The sequence below is a fragment of the Saccoglossus kowalevskii genome, chromosome 22 (genome assembly GCF_978046115.1).
Source record: "Saccoglossus kowalevskii chromosome 22, keSacKowa6.1, whole genome shotgun sequence".
NCBI lineage: Eukaryota > Metazoa > Hemichordata > Enteropneusta > Harrimaniidae > Saccoglossus > Saccoglossus kowalevskii.
The window spans coordinates 26,916,739-26,939,871 of NC_140662.1; the positions used below are offsets into that span (position 1 = coordinate 26,916,739).

The 23,133-nt window shown below is 36.1% G+C and overlaps 1 protein-coding gene across 1 annotated transcript in view; it reads right to left on the reverse strand.

Annotated features, from left to right (window-relative positions):
- LOC146729467 (uncharacterized) overlaps nt 1-19,172 on the reverse strand; it is a 52,667-nt gene extending 33,495 nt beyond the window's left edge. The window contains exon 1 of the mRNA XM_085495858.1: nt 17,259-19,172. Within this exon, the coding sequence (XP_085351984.1) occupies nt 17,259-19,172 (1,914 nt within the window). The remainder of the gene's footprint in view (nt 1-17,258) is intronic.
- Nucleotides 19,173-23,133: the final 3,961 nt, after the last annotated feature.

A 23,133-nucleotide genomic window follows, 5' to 3' on the forward strand; every position in this document is an offset into this window, starting at 1 on the left:
CATTACTAATCGCGATATAGAGTTGATTAGTACCGGTAGTCATGACATCGTGGATCGACTGGCAACACACAATCCTAAAAAAAAAAAAAAAAAAAAAAATACAAAAAACCTTCAATTCTATAATATTAAAATACTTACAACCAATTGGACAGAAACACAGTTTAACAGTTATACTAAGTCGTGATGTACTAATTTGATAGCTACTACCAATAACAGAACAATGTATTTACACCTGGACAAAACATAGAGAAAGGGTGCCATTTTCAACAATGAAAATATTAGGGTTGTACAAACCCATTTGTTTACCTAATCATACCAGAAAGTCTGTGGAAATAATAAATTCCATTTATTACTCGTTAGGCTTAACTACAGATTACAGCCCCAATCGGAAACTATTAGGGAATATACCCTGTTCACAAAGAACACCTTAGAGTAGCATTCCCTATAGGAAAAAGGCCTCTCCTAAGGGGCCACTCTGCGCACAGGGTGGTCTCGCAAACGAGGCGTGATCCGATATTCCCACAAACGTTTCCGCTGCCACAATGGGCCGCCGGGAGCTTGTGGGGGAGGTGGGCTTTTTTCCATTGACTTTCTGGTAGTTATGATTAGGTAAACAAACAGGTTTGTACAACCATAATAGTTTACTACATCACCTACCAGAAAGTCTGTGGAAATAATAAATTCCATTTATTACTCGTAAGCAGAGTAGCATGCTCACCGGAGGTGGGGAAGTTCCGACGGATGAAATGTGTATTTTTTCGACCCCAAAAAGGAAGGTCCAAAAACAAAAACTGAGAAATCTAAAGCTACTCACCATCAAGAAGTCTAGTCCAAGGATAAAATCAATTAGATGACTCAGTCTCTTCAGGGACGGGGTGCCCAAGGGTAGACCCCCCAATTTAGGGAGGCTACTACCGGTAAACCCGGTGAAATGAACAATAAATAAGGCCCCCAACAATTTTAATGCATCGAAACAGTATAATGCTAGGGTTCGATAGCGCTGAACGAAAACCGGTAGCGTCAAGTAAAGGAGGCTGGTTTCGGCTGAAGGGACTTTCGCGCATAGGGCCCCTTGGTGGTGCGGGCTGGGTCAACGAACACAGTCTGACCCGTCACCACTGGACCAACCTGTAAAGGCCCTCCTGCAGTGCTTGGAGGTCTCTCAGGGAATAATTAATGAAGACATTCGTAGATCTCCTGAACCTTGCTCGAAGCACCTGCTCGAGTGAGGCCCCAGACATCAAAGCCAATGAGTTAGCTACCCCGCACACCTCGTGTTCCTTTACCTGGCGGCGTTCCAAATGAACGGATGAAGAAGCAGTTAACCTCTACGCTTCCACGACCGTATCAACAATCCACTGCGAAATAATGATATTCAAAGCAGGGTGGCACTGTTTGCCCCGCCCATAACAGACAAACATGCAATTACATGTACTTGCTGGCATGCATGGATTGGACATCTAGCAAATACATAGCTTGTGTAAGCTATCGCTCCTCAGTGAAAAACCCATTATTAGTAACCACACATGCACCTCTCCATAGGAGGCAATCATGTTTTGATAGACACTATCTGTCAAAATGTACCAATCTGGACAGAATCAGGAAAACAAAAATAAAAGCAACCAGGTCTATATATTGCAATGCAGTCAACCATCACATTATATCAAGCCATTTTACATCAAACCAATGCACTCTGATACAATTGAAACGTATTTAGGGGACTATCGCCCACGTATTTTTTATAAACCATTGGTGTGATTGACTAGAAGATTAAATATATTCCAATTCAATTTTCATGATGGAAATAAATATTTTGCATGTAATTTTGAAATGTTTTGTACACAAACAATGACCATGGAATGAATTATAAAACCCCAATTTATGGGAAACTATATTGCTATATGTTTGTGCTTGACTGTTGACTCCCATACGTAATCAATGACCATGACTAAATAGAGTTACTTTGTCAATGAATGACCATAATTGACCATGACTGACAACTGACTGTCAATACACCATTCATGACATAGTTTCAGAAGATGTACCTACACTTTATGCATCTTTCTTAATATTATGCTAAATTATTCATGACGTGGCAGTTTCTGTGCTCATGAATATTCATTTTTTAGTGGGTTAATAGGCGATGTATTATTTTAGGTGGCAAGAGCTATAAAGGGGTAATTAGCAATACTTAGGGGGTCAATACAAAAGAAGGGACCCATTTACAGAGCAGCAATGATCCTCAATAATGATACTCCCTTGTGCACTGTCTGCTGGTACGTTGGAATGATCTCAAATGATTAAACAAGTTGCGTTTAATTAATTTCCACCATTACAAGTTGTTAAATTGAGAGAATAAATGTATGGACAAATATTTGATACTTATTTTGATGTATATAACCACCGTCCCTCAACGGGACGGTGATATAACTCTCGTTTAAGGTAGAGATGCAGTTTACCTGACAGGTATTTTAATTAGTTAATTAGGAAACCAAGATGACCTCCCTTGTCCACAAAACTACTATATATTTTCGGAAAGCTTATTGTATGAATTTTAAAAATTTTTTAGTATTTTTTTTATGAACACTGTAGTTTGAAATATGCACAAAAATGATCTTTTTTGGTCAAAAGTGATTTAAAAAAAATTAGCTTCTAAACCATGCTTCTGTTTCCTGTCAAAATTGGTTTGTGGGTACATCTGTTTACTATGAAGAAAGCGCCGTCTTGAAAACTGTCTACCAGTTGTCAATTTTGCAGGACAGAAGCCCAAATTTCACTACTTCAAGTTTATGCATAAATTAACACCCAGGCTAGTTGTCTGTATGATTGTTGTAACACTGTGCAACTAAAAACAATGCCCCGACGGCGTTTTGAAGATAAACACATTGTCAATCATTTGTGAAAATTTCAGAACAAAAAGTCAAAGCGTCTAGAAGCTATTTTTCTTTTCAAAGTTCTGGGATGCGCACTAAAAAGAAGCTGAGATAATTGCTAATTTGCATAACAATTCACTCAGTAAGAAGTTTGCTAATGCTCATAATTAAAATGGCTGTAACAGTTCCAAATTTAAATGTATTATCGTTTTGTTAAAAGTTGAATACAGTGCATAATATGGAGATCTCGTCATTTCTTTTTTTCACCATGTTTCTTTTTTATTATTTATGTACAGCCTTGCTAAATCTTGCTAAGCATTCAAAAGAGAGAATGTTTGCACCTGTTATTTATATTTTAAAATCATTTTTTTTGAGTATGTTCCACTATTCACAATTCTACAAAATTTTAACAGTCTATAGCCAAGACTGTTTGGATAATAAAAAGCAAAAACAAAAAAATTCACTCCCAAATGGCCACAAACATGCATCTCTACTTTAATTATTTTCCACCATTACAAGTTCTTAAATTGTGAAAATAAATGTGTGGACAAATATTGGCCGTATATTTGTGAGTAAATACGTGTCGTTTAATTAATTTCCACTTCTACAAGGTTGTTAAATTGAGAGTATAAATGTTTGAACAAATATTTCATACTTATTTTGGTGTAAACAACTCACATTTGATTAATTCCCAAAATTACTAGTTGTTAAATTGAGAGTATAAATGTTTGAACAAATATTTGATACTTATTTTGGTGTAAACAACTCACATTTGATTAATTCCCAAAATTACAAGTTGTTAAATTGAGAGTATAAATGTTTGATACTTATTTAGGTGTAAAAACTTGTGTTTGATCAACTTCCACTGTTGCAAGTGCCCAATGTTTTTACGGTAGGTAGCTCTGAGCGGGACTCGAACCCAATGCCTTTTTAAGCTAAATTTGTTTTATCTTGATGTCTTGCTTGTGTACCACACCACAACGTTGGTCATTGAGTGGTGTTCATTTTGCTAACTACATTGTACTTCAATGTTCCGATGAGTTGAATGGGAAAGATTGCTTGTTTTCGATTGCTTCGGTTCGGTTCCAGTCAGTGTGTACATTGTATCTAGTGGGATTCGAATCCATGGTGTTTGTGCGGATTTTCATTTCCCATGTTGGCTACGCCATAATATGCAACCATTTTCCCGTTTTATTGTGATTTTGTGAGTGTTTAATGATGTCTTCCTCACCTGTCACACCATGACCCAGTTTCAACCAAACGGCCATTTTGCAACAAAGTGCGTGACCCTTGGTGTGACCCCACAGAGTATATGATAGTTCTGTTCAACTGTTATTATCATTATATTGTCACGTGATTTGTTTTACCTTATGTGTAATGTCTGAAGAACCTTTAATGTAATTTGTATATACCAATTCGTATATACCGAGAAAACGATCCCGATTGAAGGTAATGCATTTTGTGACGTAACCAATTCGTGTGTAGATACGGATCATAGAACTGTGCCCCATTCAATATAGATTATGGTTGTTTCACTGTCAACCTATGATAAGAGAGTCATTGATCGCATTTTGACTATGTCCAAAATGCGTAATATTGCGTTATTTTGGTCAACATGAAAGCTGGGCAAGGGGTCGACATAGCTGTGGAATCATAGCCCAATGTTGCCGACCGCATTATTTACGTGACTGACTCTGGCCGGCCCATAGCGCTATGGAGCCTTGTGCGACTGAATACCGGTTAAAATCCACATGCCAAATTTGGTCATCGCGAAAATCACATAATAAGACCTTCGAAAGTACTCACTATGTTTATTTACTTCCAAACAATGACCAGAACCTACTTGTACTTTGAAATGATGAAGGTGGTCATACAAAAATTGACTTTATTTAACGTACACCGAGTCGGAGAAAAATAACAAGACGAAAGACGCCATTTTGGATTCTAGGGTTCATAGCAAATTACGCAAGACCTATAGTTTTGTACCACGTGACCGAAATCAGTAGATAAATTGCGTTATGCAGCTAGTTTCTATTATTAAACAAAAATCATACAATTATAAATACTGAATGTGATTGCTTTCTTCGAACAATGAGAATAACATTTCATAAAAGCAATAAATAATTTAAATAAACATGAGTGAATATAGAAAATGTGTATAAAAATAGACACCAACTTAAGGGGTCCCTATGTTTGCTTTCTAAAACTTTGAGTCTATCACTGGAGTCAATCTGACAATGGATAACTTATCAATTAAACGATAAGCAAAAAAAGTAATAAATACATGATTGCAGGGGAATATTGTATGGCAGTTTTGCCAACTGGTTATGGGAAGAGTGAGTGTTTTATTCTTCCACCACTCACAGTCCCTCAACGTTGAGGGACTGTGCACCACTGTATCACATGACCGCCGAACGAGATTAAATTTATTCTGCGCTAGGGAGTGTGGGATGTCAATGGCTGCCGTTTTCTCGAAATTTGCTTGGTTTCCGCGGTAATTGTTTGAAAATATCACAAATTATTGCTTATTTATAAACACAAATTGCAAACAAAAGTTTGTATGTTATTCATCCAGCGATCAATTCACAATAAAGGTACGTCATACCATCGTAATCGAAAGCAAAAGCGATTTAATTTACGTATTCCAGATTACTGTTTTTAAACGGTGATAGATCCCGTAGCTCTATGTTCGACGTACAACAACAAAATTAAAAAGAAGACGTCCAAATGAAATTGATAGGGTGAAATTTGATTGTAGGTCGCAATAAAGAGCTACGGAACCGCAGTTAGGGGTCGACATAGCGACCACGGTTGCTGAGGTCATCGTTGTCGTATTGAGAGTGAAGACACGAGAACAGTTAAAATTGTGTCTTGTATGTATTATTTCTCAATAGCTAAGACCACAGGGGCTTGACGATCAATTGCATAATCATAACTATGCATAATCATTTATACACAATTCTATATTGTCTTACCTGTCTTTCTCGATTTAGTTGAAATATCAAACAGGATGCTTCAGATTTATCTCGAATGATTATGCATAGTTGAGAGCGCGTTTGATTATGCATAGTTGAGAGCGCGTTTGATTATGCATAGTTGAGAATTTCAAACTCTGGCAGCAAAGAAAGGAAATGCAGTGCTGGCGTTTGAGGGCGCGAACGCATGCGCAGATTGACACAATCAAGGCTGGTATCACAGAGAATAGAAAATGTTAAATTTCGTCATAAATGCGTAAAATCTGGAAAAATATATGATTTATATGTAATCGGACAACATTTTGCGATAGTTCAATGTCTTATAAGCACTCGTAACTGGTTTGGACAAGGTATTTTGTATTTTGAGGTATGATTTTCGACAGCTAGAAAAATGTGTGCATATTTTGTTTCCTCCCTTGTCTTATATATAGTGCAAGCTGATCGGCCGGAAACAAGTATTAGTGATTTTTGTGGTTTCGAAGCGTGATGATTACATTTTATAACATATGCTTGCTTTACATTACTAAACTGTTTTAATTCTATAATTTCTATTATTTTGAGCAAGGACAAGGTCCTGTACCGGGACATAGTCGCTCGGTCCCATAGACGTCCACGCATTGAGACGAATAGATCGTTAGGCCCCTGTGAGCTAAGACAGAGAGTAATCACAGTTGTACTTGCCTTTGAATATCCCTGTTCGACGAACGATGCTTCTAAATTTACAACACACACAGTTCCCTTAAACTCGAAGCTCATCTGCAACAACACACACTTGTTCACGCTTTTCACTGAGGTCAAATAAGATTCACTGGCCTAGGGAGCCTGCCATTACAGATAGGAGTTCATTATTGCAACCACTGGTGGCGCTTTTTATCACAATCTCTTTTTTAGGTTGCTCTTATCATCAAAATCAAAAGGAAAAACTATATTAGAGGAAAATGTCTGTCATTGTTATCGTCCTCGTTGTTAATCATTTTATTGTTTACATAAACTTGAGTAATTCTAATGTAAAAAATTATTGTGTAAGTAGTCATTTTTGTTTGATTACCTAACGCTTTTAGGTTCATGTGATGCAAGTTAGAGTGCACATACGGGCACATACCTAATGCGGCAGTCCCTCAGCAAATAATTTAGTCTTGGTATTTCTGTGTCAAAATCGCGAAACTATCCGTTTTTACGCAATCTGGGAAGATAGAATTACTAAACAAAGTACAGGGCGACGAAGCGGAAATATCCAAGAACAACACATTCCAGAAATATATATCTCAAAAGTGAATATTCATGGTTGTATAACCGGACCGGAAGTGGGAATTTGTTACTACTCTAAACATCCAAACATATTTTAGTATAATGTAGTATTAAACATTTCCACCAATAAAATACATAAACTATCTTAGCAGAAAACAAGATCAATATCAATATAAGTACGCCTATGAATAACTCTTCCAGTAATAAACTTTGGATTGAGATCTAAAGCCAGTAGAAAATTGTCTGTTCAGTTCAAAGGTATAAAAAAAAATACCAAAAATTTGCTTAAATATATGTATACTCTATTTAACATACAGTTCGCGCAGTGAACACAAATATTTTTATATGTAAAACATTATATACTGTTTCTAGGTATTTGTCACTCACTGTATATGTAAAATATTTACACAAACCGATATTTTCACAATGCATTTGTTTGATATAAAATATTTATAAATTTATAATGGCGATTGAAAACCACTTGACTGATCATAAATAAGCCTTAATATGGATGAATACCACCCCTATAGAATTCCACTGTGGTCAGTCAACCTTTAACACTGGCTTGCTTTCACATTTTAGTGATCATACTAATCTGTCCAGGCGTAATGTGACTGTCCAAGTCGAAAATACTTAGTTGTTGACAGTGTACATAACGATACTTGAACGGCTTGGATATTAACTATTAAAAGTTAACAACAATACCTCAAGCATTTTACATAATTCCTGTTGTGTATTAAATGTTAAAGACTATATGCATATAGAATTTAGTTGTGTGTTATAAAGTGAGTAATAGGTGTAGTTTTCGTGTGCAGTCTAGCGCCACCTACAGTTAGATATTGTGTATAATAAAGGTCCTAGGATGTTCTTGTTATACTTCCGGTTAATGGCGTGAACTTATAGTTGAATGTTGTTTATTTTGCCTGGCTATATCTTTGATTATTTCCCCCATCATCGCTACCCCTTCTTCTGTGACAGTCAGTTCAACGTATCCTACAGCACAAACTTGTGAATGTAATTGGTGTACTCTTGGATGCTGACTGGTTGTTTCGCGCTTCTTGTACAAACCACGGTAACCGTGTACGAACTGACGAAAACTTTGGATCTGTGGGCGAGACAAAGCATCACCAACATTGTTATTAGTACCTCTGATATGGGTGTCAATTGGAAATTTTATTTTGCATCTTTCAAGAAAATTACCCGTACTAAAGCCATGATATCCGGACAATGTGTGGATCCCTTATTCCAGATGTGTACTATCCTATCTCACATAATACCACACTCTCATTATGGCAATGGAACATGACACATTTACCAAACCATGAATTCCCCCAAATTAAGCAGGCTAGCAAAATGGGGAGTAACACTTTCCATGCAATGGAGAGTTCAGGACCGGGGGGTCACTCTATATGCTGTTACTACCCCATGTGCGTTCCAAATTTATCGGGAAAGCAGGGTGTTTTTCACCTTCTAAAGCGGGCCCGCGCGGGAGGCAAATAGGCCCCCTTTAAAATGCTAATGTCTGCAATAGACCCTTAGCAATAAGCTCACATGGTTGCTGTGCCCGCTGTAAGCTCTCCTCTTCATAAAACTTCAGAAAACAATTATCTATAATTAGCGAAACGAATCATTCACTACCTAAAATCCCGTTATTTTCGGCACTTGTTTCATTGAGTTATATACACTACTGAAAGGTAAATATACTGGTCAAGTTTTGACCGACAGTTGTGAATATTGTACGTGTAAGACCCTTGCTTCGCTGATTACAGATTTTCGATTATCTGTAATTAGCGAAACGAACCATTTACTGATTATATTGTTATTGTCGGCAAACGTTTTATGTCGTTATATACACTACTGAAAGGTGAATATACTGGTCAAGTTTTGACCGACAATTGTTAATATTGTACGTGTATGACCTTTGCTTCGCTGATTACAGATTTTCGATTATCTGTAATTAGCGAAACGAACCATTTACTGATTATATTGTTATTGTCGGCAAACGTTTTATGTCGTTATATACACTACTGAAAGGTGAATATACTGGTCAAGTTTTGACCGACAATTGTTAATATTGTACGTGTATGATCTTTGCTTCGCTGATTACAGATTTTTGATTATTTGTAATCAGCGAAGCGGACCATATACATATTAAATATTATTATTTTCGACATATATTTTGTGAATATTGTGCGTATAATATCTATTTTCACTTATTACAGTTTAATTTTCATTATGTGTGTTACAATAAGCCGCATACAGAAAGTCATCCCAGGAGTCATCAACACTTCCGAAACTCCTTTCGCATTCAGCTCCTGGGGTTTACTGGGGTTTCTGTCCTGCATTTATGCCAAAGTCACTCGGAGTTGAATATAAAATGGTAATGGTATCTGATGGAATAAGAATCCTGGCAAAATCGTGTGCATTGTGTATTTAACTATCAAATAAATGATCACATTCACAATCATGTCAATATTTCTCATTTTTCTTCATCAAACAACGAATGACACCAACAGGAGTTGCCTACACAGTAACTTGTTTGAGATTATCACACTCCACCTGAGTGCAAAAACGGCAGAGAATGCTCGCAATAGGGGGTAGGATATCACATTCTCAATATATGTCTGAAATAGGGGGTGTTTTTCTTCAATATGTCTGCTATAGTGGTACTAAATTTACATTGCGTCCGCAATAGGGGGTATGGTTTGCCAATGGTTGGTATGATTTTTCTCAGACTGAAGAAAACACATTTGAAGTAACAACAACGTGTGACACATCAGTGTAGAGATCCATTCCAGGTGCGACAGTTCAAGACGATTGCAGAAAGAAATCTCCACCACTGTAGATCTAGGTGGAAGGCTACTGACAACTTCAATTTGTGATGTACCAGGTCGATCAGATTCGCTAAGCTGGTACACATTCACATGCAAAACTAAGCGTTTAGTGCATACTGTTATTGAAGCCCATTTCTAGGTGATATGGTTTATATCATGCAGTTTTTCAGTTGGCAAACCATGTCCACAGTGTCTAGCTCGATGCCCAAGAATGTTAGTACAGTTGTTAAACCCTCAAGCTTGTCTGGTGCGATAGGGACACCAAGATCCTTACATACTGATTATATTGAGTTTAGGCTGTCCGAAAGTTAGGTGGCCCTGCAATGTAATTAAGAATATGGTTATTTTTGGAGCAATTGCACAGAATCCAGTTAATGGCTTCAGTAATTTGATTAAATAAAAAAGGTGCTGAACGGAGCCCGAAAGGTAACACACAGTCAAAATAAAATAAAAACCACCCCATTTGCATTCCAGCAAGTGAAAGTTACAAGTAAGTCGAAAAGCATGCTGAATGTCCACTTTAGCTAGTTGTGTATATTATCTAATTTGGTTGATCATTTTCACAGCATCATCAACCGTTGCATAATGGAGTGAGAATTCTTCTTTGTTTATATAGTCATTGACACTGTCTAATATTGGCTATGATAAGTCCATTATAATACGTCCTCTATTCTTTTTTTGGTTGTAAGCCCAAGGAGTTTACGGATGTGCTGTATTGGCATAGAGTGGAGATTAAAAGGTGGCAAGAAAAGCATCTAGGATATAAACAAATGTACAAATAGCTATAATGTGGGCATAACAAGTCAGCTAGTGCGACAATAGTGACCTTAGCTGTGAGGTAACATGACCAGTGGGGGAGTGTAATCTGTGTGATTAGGTGAGTGTGGTTTAATCAATATTGATTAATTTCATGATGGTGATAAGATAACTTGTAAGATGTGTGAGGCACTTGTAATCTGTGTGATTAAACGTGAGTAACTAAAACTAATTCCTTGATAGTGACAAGTTATGTGCTTGGGTGCCATGCCTTTCCCACAATGTTAACCTCAGATTACTTCGTAATCAGTCAAATATCGCAAGTTATCATGCTACCACTACATTCAATTTGACTCGTCACTAAAGATCAATTAGTCATTCAATTCATGCATGGTCAAGACACAAACGAAAGTGTTATCTTACTTTCTGTTGCTGTAATATCACGATATTGTTTAGATTTATTATGTGTGATGCCTGAATTCAGTGAGGTTCATTCATTTTGATATGTTTCAAAATGTGCAATCTTGTTTAACTCGACGTTCATCATGTGACTGCTATTTCAATTCATGGTGTAAATAATTTGTATTGCAACAACTACTCCTATATCTTTGATTGTATGGTACCGTATAATCTTTTGAATTAGCGTCACTCTAATTTAGGCATCACACAGAAATCAAAACCAACAAAGGAATTCTAAAATTAGCGTCATTGTAATCCAAAATAAAACACAATGTATCAAAGTGATTGGCACGTCATGTCATACATATCTGTTACATGAATAAACTGAACTACACTTTACTCTCAGGATGAATGACTAGCCAGTTGGAATGGGATCCTAAGTACGTCCTAAGATAAGATTTAATATTTTGTTTATGGTATCAATAATGTACAAACAACCATGGGTTTATTTTTATTCAAATATTGCCACCATGATCAAACAAATGATGACTTTAAAGATTGAATTTTCAAGTAGGTGTGCTTATTTCTTGAGTTGATGTCAGATTCTGTTTGTACCGAATTTAAGCTGAAATAAAGCATAAAGTTGAATTCATGTTGAAAAAACATTATTGTTTTGGTTTTACTGAATGCCATGTTGACAGACTTCAAAGAACATCCAATCAAAATTCCGGATTCAAACACTATAGTTGTAAGAAATTAGTTACAATGTGATTTCAAGGTTACGTTTTGAAGTACATTGTTTCTGTGATTTCTTTTTTTCTGTGAGAAAATATGACACCCGATAAATCAGTACATTTTATGCTCAAATGTGATTCTGTTCAGGCTGATTAAACCATTTGGCAGATCCCAGTGTCTCACACTTTATTTCAATGGTCTTTATTCCTTGGTGCTGATCGTCGATGTTTACCGTATTTCATAGTAGTTTCCTTGCCACTGTGTCAAATTTTGACAGCAATGTATGAGTAAGTCTCCAATAGACTACATCTAGCTACATCTACAATGAATTCCATTAGTGATTATTTTGCGAAACGACCAGCCGACAGTAATCTTGCGACTGAGCCACTGAAAAAGAAAAAAAAACATTTCCAGTTTTTGAATGGAAGATCGGCAAGCCAGCGCACAAACAACTAGGCAAGACAGAATAAATAGCCATCAACGATGTAAATGTTGCTAACCCTGGCAGTGACTCCCTGATTAAACCTGATCTGAGTGTAGTTATTACGACAACAGACAAAATATATCATCCGACCTAAATGTCCCGAGTTTAGTGGTCCATTGGTTCAATGACACATCTGCTGACAGATTTGGAAGAAAACAACAGCGTTCCACAAGTTCATAATCTCCTGGCGTCAGAAGTATGACTTCCCATTGGCGTTGATCGGTATCATGTACGAGACACCAATGTACTAGTATTTTGATTTGCTCCCAACAACTACATTGGAATCGTTTTGGAAGAAAACTTTCCCTTAGATCGACAGAGCTGAGAATTGACAACTTACGGTGATTCTGACTGTGTCAGGAAGCGGCTGGTTATTTTCCAATGGGTGCCCAAGCTGAAAATAAATGCACCACCTGCCTGGTGATTAATTGCCCCCGATGTCGGGACATAACTCTCATATTTATAGGTGTCTCGTTGACTTAACCAACTTCCATAGTCGACCATTATATCAGCCAGTTGTTCCATTTACTAATTCCCTAACATACGAATGAACCTGATCATGACAAGTTACGAACAGGTGTGGATTGAAAGTCGCTATGACTACAAAAAGCTGCCTCACCGAAATACATGAAAATATAAATCACGACATTAATATAAAAAAGGTCTACACATCATCTTAGAGCATGTTTATCAATATTCATTAAAATCCTTTGAATGTTTTTTGAGATAAAAAAGCCCTAAAATTGGCTAATATGCAAAATGGATGATTAGTATGCACATATTTCAATCAAAACTAATCACGTCTGCACACCAACTGCCATCATAGTCCAGAAATTATAGGGCAAGCTTTGTCAAATTGCATGTATGTAAATGTGTTGAGATGGGCGTAGTGCGAGTGGTTAGTGCTAGTAGCACTAATCCGAAAAAGTACTAGATCTAGTGGTAAAAATGGCACTAGATCTAGTGCAAAAATGGCACTAGATCTAGTGCAAAAATGGCACTAGATCTAGTGCTAAAATGTGCAGAGTGCGAGTGGCATTGTTATCGCATTGTCAACGACGTCGAATAATAGGAGGGGCATCAACAACCACTTCATATGCAAACTACAAACAGTATAAAACATCGGCAATATATCTGTGAGATGTCCATAATAATACTTTCTTTATATAATACCGGATTCTGCTGTAAATTCGCTCATCAGAAAAATCGTCCTGGGGATTTCACGGCTGGTGGGCGCTTATTTGGGGTGCAAAATTTAAAAAAATAATCATCAAATATTTTTGGGGGGACTTATTTTCATTGAAATATCCTACTATGCAGACTTTCAACGCCGTTAGTTGGGCCACCCAAGACGAGAGAAACTATTGCAGAATTAACAATAATTAATAATTCTTGCTGAATTAAAAAGTAGACTGCCTGAAATGTCATTACAGTGTCGCCCAGTGTCATTTTTCAAATACATTTGTTTTTATTTTATTGGTAACGAAAGAATATTTTAAACGAAGTTTCATATAAAAACAAACACAACTGCATTGCGTAGTAGCAAACGATCACAGTTGCGTAATCCGATCATGCTGCGTTTGACAATTGTTGATTATTACTCAGTAGTGATTATAATAACGCACAAAAAATAAATTCGTTGAATTGTTATGAAATTCAAATAAAATTCAATTTAGTTTCATCGTAAGCAAATGATTCCGATCGCATACAAACGCCCGATGCTGTAGGGTATCCGCCATGTTTCTCTTGCATGAGTTGAGGTTAAATCGCTAATTAACCAATCAAAATGCTGAATGATGCCAACGTGTTCAAATCACCATAGCTCATTTAAATATGTTAATGTTATTGAACGCAACGCGGAAGAGATTTACCGATGTTGCGTGTTGTAGTACGATCTTTTGGCTTGGATTTTGATAGGGAAATGGCATGATTTTTTTTTCAAACCTAAAAATAGTTATTTTCAAAAGATGAACTGAGCATTAGAAGAATAATTTAACATTGTTTACAGTGATAACTGCTCTTTGTCCAAACGAAGCTTATCCATTCACACTCCAAACACGCTCTTGAATAAAGCTGTGAAGGGTTTAATAAAATAGGCATTTCACAACCGGAAATTCAACAAACGAACTTGTTACTTCACAGATTTTACATGTTTTAATTATTAGCAACTGTAACAAGTACAAGATTTCGAGAGTCTACAACAAAAAATCCTAAGGACTCCTAACAAATATCATTGCAGAGAAAGTGTCTAGACATATATAATATGGTCACGTTAAAAAATCGGCGAGGTATATCATATTCCGCTAACTGGTTACTTGTGTAAGCAATCGCAAACTATCATCGACATCAAAGATGAGCTACACAATGTCCATATCAGGATTAACTTGGGTTGAAAAAAAGGAAATAAGCCAGGCTTAAATGGTCACTTGAGATGCGTTGTGGACCCTTCCGTTAGTACATCCATGGTACCTCCATGCTCCGAATATTACTGAATGCTTGAGATTAGCGTAATCCATTGTAAAAAGGGGCTAAGAGCTAACGTGACCAATGTTTGTGAACGAATATTGACAAACGATCACAGGTAAAGCTAAAACAATAGCGTCGTGGCTTTTTCCCGTTAGTACCGCAGTGGTACAATGTAACAAAAGAATTGCGTGAATCCACTTTTACCATTGGTTGATTATGTCCGCAAAGGTCAATGTCATGACAACCAGACAACGATTCATTTTCTGTCTGGTTCCCAGCGGTACTGAGCCGAGCTTTACAGGGACCCGGGACTTAGACTAGCAGTATACACATTTTTTATTTAGTTCATATATGCCATCATAATTTCATTTACGAAGATCTATTTTCATTGAGTGTGGCGCCGACCAGAAATAAAACGGCACGTCAGCGATTTAAAAAAAAAATCAACGCTTTATTCCACCATTTACATACAAGTTACAAGTTTACATACGCCGAAGTTGAAAACACAAACTTCCACACAATACCATTTCATACAGTGTATCTATTCACAATTTGTAAAAATTGCGAAGTTCGACCTGCAGTTTCACTGACCATGGAGCTAGTTTCCCGGCCGATCGCGTTGTTTCAAAGGTCTATTAGTTACGATTCACGTGGACATTTATTTTTTTTATTTACTTATTGACTCTTACACAATCCCCGGAGGGAAAGAAAATGGTCACAAAGTACAAGGAGAAATATATATATATAAAAAACAAAACAAAAACACAATATACTAAAAAACAAATAACAAATACAATCACTAAATTACTAAATAAAACAAAATCTCTAAAATACAATCTAATATAAAATTACAAAATTGACAGCAGGCATTAAGATGTCAAGTAAGACCCTGCTTCCTGACTTCAAAGCTTTTACTTATGAACTGTGCTACTGGTATAATAATGTTTTCATTCTGTAACAATTCCATGAATTTTTTCTCTGCAGGTTTATTTTCAAATGCTGGGATCATATCCTTAGCTTTATTGAACAGTTTGGCACGCAACTCATTATATTTGTTGCATTCCAGCAGAAAATGCATTTCATCCTCAATTAGACCTTTGTTACACATGTCACAAACCCTGTTGTTTAGTGGGATTTTTTTATGACGACCCATTTCAATTTTGAGACTATGGTCACTAAGACGGAATTTGGTAAGCACACTACGCAGTTCAAAGTTTTTTAGCTTGACTAAATATGGCTCAAGTTTTAAATCTGATTTGATTAGCCGATATGTTCTTAGTTTGTTTTTCTCATTTGCTTTGGTGCGGTTATCATTATAGACCTCACCTTTCCATCTTGTTAGAAATAAATCCTTGATGCCTAAATCAATTTGTTTCATTTGTGCCGAGGTTAGTTTATCACCGTTGTTAACTGAATGATATAGTTGGATATTGTTTAATAATGATGTCACTTCTAGATACCATTTACTTTTAATGCTTTGGTTAACCACAAAAGCTTCCTTGAGTAACGCATTATTAGAATTCATGGCCCGACTGTAATATTTAATTATTTGTTTTTTTATAAATACGTCTAGGGGGTATCTGCCTAACTCGCTATACATGGCCATAATTGGTGTGTGTTGTGACACCCCCAGTAGATACCGACAATAACTTAATTGAACGTCTTCAATAGGTGATTTAGTGGAGAACTCATCACCCCAAACATCACAACCATAAATGAGGATAGGTCTGATGAGTTTGTCAAAAAGGGAAATTGAAACTTTTATACTTATGTTTTGTATTGAGCCAAGCTTTGCTTTCATTGAAAACAGAGCTTTTTGAGCCTTACGTTTAAGGTTTTTTAGGCCATCCTTAAATTTACCATTGGCACTAATGACTAGTCCCAGATAGTTATAAGATTTAACTGTATCAAGTTCGATACCTCCAAGAAAAAATGTATCATTATTCAAACGTCTGTTTGATTTATTGAAAATTAAAATTTTGGTTTTGTCAGTGTTGACAGAGAGCTTCCACGTTTTAGCATACAATGCCAAACTATCAAGACATGTCTGTAATCCCTGTTTAGTTTTAGAAAGTATCACAATATCATCGGCATAGAGTAGACAGCTGACATGCGAGTTTTCTAAATAAGGAGGATCACAGGTATTAGGATTGAAAATAGTGGGCAGGTCATTTAAAAAAAGATTGAAGAGAGTTGGACTAAGATTACATCCCTGTTTAACACCAATATTGGACTGAAATTGTTTTGTTAAGCCTTCTTTACATTTAACTTTATATTTTACTTTACTGTACATGTTTTTGATAGTTTTATACATTTTTCCAGTTATACCATATTTGATTAATTTTTTGAATAGACCATCATGCCAGACACTGTCAAAGGCCTTTCTAAGGTCAATAAAGCAGGCATATAATTTTTTTGATTTTTTAATATTTGTGTTATTTTGTTTATTGGCGCACTCTGACTTACCACTGTAGAGATATTTATTTACCAGGGTTTTTAGTATGAAAAGATTGTCTGTAGTTCGACAATCATGCCTGAATCCGAACTGTCGACTGGAAAGAATGTTATTAGAGTCTAAAAATGATGTCAGCCTAATATTTAGAATACTATTGAATAACTTGCCAAGACAGCTAGAGATGGCAATTCCCCTGTAGTTGGCCGGGTTATTTTTCGACCCAGATTTGTGGATTGGTACCAACAGGCCAGTGCTCCAAGAATGTGGATAGTTATTTGAACTATAAACAATATTAAAGAGTTTATGTATTGCATCTAATAAGTGATGTTCACCGTATTTTAACAATTCATTGCAAATTCTATCTTCTGCCGAAGCCTTGTTACTTTTAAGAAGTCTAATGGCTTTAGTTATTTCATTTTTTAAGATTGGTCTGTCTAAATAGGGGTTGCTACTTGCACTCTTTTCACTATTCTCCAGTTCATTCGCAATCTCAGAGTTTGATGTACTGCTATCAGTATTAAGTAGGGTCTTAAAGTAAACCAACCAATCACCAGGTTGAACATTCCCGTTATTATTACTGGGGTTCTCGCCATTCATTTCACGAAGAATCTTCCAAAATTTAGATGTGTCTGATTTAGAATTTTCCAATTCTTTGAGTTGTGCAATCATTTTCTGATTACTTTTATGTTTGATTAGTTTTTTATACTGTTTACGGGTTTGAAAGAATTTCCCTCGGATATATGGATCTTGAGGATACTTTTGTAATAAACGTGATAGGCTCCTTAACTCCTTACGAAGGGACCAACAATCCTGGTCAAACCAGTTTTTTTGTTTACTTTTGCGTTTATTTTTTTTAAGTTTAGGAGTAATTTTCTTTAGACATTTGTCTGCAATATTTGTAATTAAATTTTCAAAATCTGTGACTGCAGTTTCTGACTCATAAATGCTATAAGGTTTGCTCATAAAATTCTTAATTTCATTATTATTTAACTTTTCAAGGTTTGTTTGATAATTGTCCTTAGCCTGGTCATTCCACATATATTTTGATGGTAAAGGATCTAATTTATCATTGCTTTTATTATTTTCATTTAGACACATGTTAACATTAAACTTCATAGATAAAGTTAAAGCACAGTGGTCTGATAAATGAGACAAATCGACTACTTTAAAATATTGTAATGAGTCACATAAGTTCTTTGAAGTTATCCCGTAATCGATTGTACTGCTACCCCGGGGAGTGTGACATGTGTATTTTCCTGCAGAGTCACCAATAGTTCTACCATTCAGAATGATGAGGTTGCAATCAATACACAACTGAATTAATTTTTTACCAAATTTGTTAATACAGCATGATGAATTAACATCCATAGTATTTCTGTTGCCAAAATTGTCATTAATATAGTAGGATGGTAAGGGTAGATGCATATTTCTGCTATCATCAATTCTATCATCAAGGCTACCAATTCTAGCATTGAAATCCCCTACGAGAAGAACATCACCTTTGGATGAAAATTGTAAAATATCTTTTTCCAGATAACTAAACAGATCAACATTCTTGTTCTTATAAAGGAATGAGTTCTCAGGTGGGATGTAAATACAACCAATGTATAAATCATTATTAGTAGCACAGATTGTTTTGTCAATCTTACACCAAATAAAATGTGCTGTATTGCCAGAAATATGAGTAATGTACTGTTTGTATTTACTTTTAAATAGAACAGCGACACCCCCTCTTTGTTTTTTTGAGCGACCAAGATTTCTGTCTTGACGTATCACCTCATATGAATCTAGGCTGTTTTCTAATCTAACACTACTGTTACTGCTAAGCCACGTTTCTTGGAAACAAACCAAGTCTAGGGAAGAGGTGTAATTAATAAAATCAGCATTTGACAGCTTACTGCTATTCAACCCATTGATATTCCAACTACCTATTTTGAAGTTGGACATTTTCCAGCAAGCGAAAAAATACAATAATAAAAATATATATATATATAAAAAAAAAAAAAAAAAAAAAGAACTACACAAAAATACTACACACTTAGTATACTGAAGGAAATAAAAGTTAGCAAGGGGGTAACAGGGCTGGAAAATATAATGTACTAGTAAAACAGTTAATTAAATTTGAAACAATAAGTATTCGTTTGGTTAAAAATAATCAGATTAGAGAAATAAAATCAACGAAACAAGTTTGTTTGGCACCTCCAAGTAAAGGAGAGGGAGAAAAAACAACAACAATCAAATTTAAAACAATTGGTATTTGTTTGGTATTAAACTTGGGAGAAGAGAGCAAAGCAACAACAACAAAAAAGAAAATACCTAATTTATCCAAAAGAATGTACGTCCATCGTACTTCTGCCCCAGCCATGGGCTCCATGATAACAGTTATTTAAAATGAGTTCATAAGGTTTATGAATTTCATGAATTTGGAAAACATAGCGTTCTCATCGTTATGCGATTTCTCGGCGTTCAAAGTAAGCGTCTTCCTGAGCTGTTGAGGGCACTCTGTTTGGTAGACAGTTTTGGACGAATATCCTCCTGTTCGACGATGATTATTTTGGTTCACACTGCGGCCGTTTCTGTACTGCTCTCTGAACTGATACTTGCCTGCACTTCTGTTTTCATTTGGTATCAATCTTTGTCTGATTTTATTTTTGATGTCATAGACCAGCTGAGCGGTGCCTCTGATGTTTAAGTGTGTACCATCATCATCAAACAATTCGGAATTTGCCGACAATTCATTATGTTTTACGATTGTCACTTTCTTGCGTAATTTCATCTTGTTGAATAAAAGTAGGTTAAATTCTTGCACATTATCATTCACGTTCTTGTTATTATGACGCTTCAATACATCAGAGATTACTATATTTGCATTTGGCATATTGTTAGTCGTAGTGTCTACTAGTTCAACCATTTGGTCAATGCATTCAGCGGGCGATTTCCCACTCATTAAATCATTGGTTCCTATGTGATATACAACAGTGTCCACTGACGGTGATATGAAAACTTTAGCTGCGTCAATGGCCTGTGCAATGGTATATATTTTACGATGGTCAACAGAGGTACGCGGGAACATTTTACTAGCTTTGACATGACGTGTAATAGAATCGCCTACAATTAGTTTGTTTGCGTTTATAGTTTCATGATGAATGTCACTCCCCTGCTGGGATTTACAGTTAGTTCCATCAAGACATTTTTCTGGTTGGGGACTTTCGTCATTTGTTTCAGCTTTCGTTTGAAGAGGTTCAGAACCACGTGGTTCAAAACAGTCGGCTTCAACATCCAGGGTGGTTTTCAGTTGAGGGTGAGAATGATGTTCAGGATTAGACATTGATGTAACGGCAGTATCCTGGTTTGAGCAATCATCTACGTTTTTCAAACAAGCCTTGTATTTGACTGTTACTTCTTGTAATTCGTCGCGTACTTGTTGTAGTTCCATCTTGTGTTCAGTTTTTAAATTTTCAATGGCTGTTTCGTAATTGGTTGTAACCGATGAGATCTTTTCTTCTAGGTCACACTGTAATTTCATGATCATGTCCTGTACAGTCTGTAAAGTGAGGTGCTGCATATTAGCCAAACTATCTTTAATTTGTATGTTGATTTCTGTTTGAGTGGCCAACGATTTAGCATCAACAGCGTCAAGCAATGACGTAACTGATTTGTTAGTCTGGTCAATTTCCTGTGTGAGTTTCTCTCGTTCTTTCGATGAGTAATCGATATTCTTTTGGATTTCTTCTAGTTTAGTCCAAGTCTTACGCTTCTCTTCATTATTATTATCCACGATCGCTGTAAAGTTTTCTTCCAATAATTTAATACTGTTATCTTGTTTTTCTGTTGACTTTTGGACGCGTCTGAGGTAGTCCGCCATGATTGATTGTGGTGAGCTTTGTTTAGAATTCGTAGGTGTTGATTTTAGTTTCTCCATAAGTGACTGTTCAAAAGTGTTTTTAACTCCATCTGGCGATACATTTTTAGTGGTGGGTACATGTGCTGATGCAGTAGTTGTCTCAGTTGTCTCAGTGATAACATTTTCGGAGATAGTACTATCAATGTTCTCGTCGCTGTGATCGCAACTGCACACCAAATTAACGCCGGTTTTGAGGTCAACATCACAAGAAAGCAGAAAATTCTCCGCTTCTTCTCTAGTGAAGAATCCCTCAAAAAGAGAACTTGAATATTTATCAACTTGCTTGTTGCATTCCTCCCATGTATTAAATATGCCAACTGATCGGCCTCTTGCTACGGCATAAAACTTCTTTTTACCTTCTCGTTTTCTTTGTCTCCTTTGTACTGTAGCAATTTCTTTGTCTAGATCTTCGTAAGAATACATCGGATCGCGTAGTTCTTTTCTAATTCGTTTCTCAGCTTCCATGTTTAACCAGTGATAAGTGTGATACTTTAACACAACGAACAGCTACCCAACGATCGTGGAATTACCAAGTTACCAACAATTTTACCAAAAGTTTAAAGAGCGATGTTTACTATGTGCGCACTTGTCGCCATCTTGACTAACTAACCCACTGACATTGACATTCATGTACATACTCAATTTTCCCACTGTAGCACATTTCCAATAAATGAAAGATACAACAACTTTACGTAAATATTAATTTATTTTCAGACAATTACGAGATGTCTCGACGTCGTTGACAACGCGATATCAATGCCACTCGCACTATGTACATTTTAGTACTAGATCTAGTGCCGTTTTAGCACTAGATCTAGTGCCATTTTAGTACTAGATCTAGTGCCATTTTAGCACTAGATCTAGTACTTTTTCGGATTAGTGCTACTAGCACTAACCACTCGCACTATGTCCATTTCGACACATTTACATACCTCCCTTTTTAGGGACCTTATTGTGTAACTGATTTCTGGGTGAGGCGAAATGGTGCTGCAGTTGATGGTTCAAGCCTACCCATGTAGAATGCTTAGTCTAGTAATCCAATTTGATGGATATAGTATCCTAGAACAACATTCATTAAAACACAATGGCTTGATGATTGGATGACAGACCATATACAAATACAAATGTTGAATGCTGTATGTTCCGCTAGGCATGTCTGAAATATCATATATCTTCGAAAACAGACAAAAACAATCACCACTAATTCGCCATTTTGAATAAAAACGTGAGAAAAGTAACCCTGCATGTCAAATAATCATACCAAAACTGTAGATGACAGTGCACCAGTGATATCCTAGGAAGTAAGAGTACAATATTGATATCAACAGAATCAGTTGGGAAACGCATTATGCAGTGCAAATTATAAACATAAATCTCATTGTGTCTCAACAAATTCTCAAGACAATTTGCGTTCAATTAGGGTCAGACTATTGTACTAACATTCATATACATGTATCAATTTAAAAAAAATGGAAAACAGCTATTGTTCAAGTGTACAAAATGGGAATTTGACCAGACATGTTTCAGATATGGTTAAAATGTTTAAAGAAAATGGGATTATCCGTTAAACTGCAAACTCTTGCAAGGTTATCTCTAATTGGTTAAAATAACCTCTTATCCTGGATATGCAAGAAACGAAGTGGCAATCATTCCATCATGATGTGCCTTAGTTGCCCTGCATATTCAACGAAATCTTAACGAAATTTATCAGTTTGATAAATTATGATTATTTGTCATTTTAAATTCAGCCATTTGTTCAAAAATAATCTGATCAAATGTTTTATTACCTGTCACCGTACCAATTTGAACTAAATTGACAAAAGATGTGTGACTTGGAGGGGTGAAATCAACAAACAAAATGGCCACCTGTAAGATATTTGAATATAAAGAGAACAAAAACAGAACATACATCAGTATATCAGCATGTTAACCAGCATACAAAAATTTGAAACAAAATCGGACAATGCATGTTGAAAGCACTGAAACTGATGTGTTGACATTTTG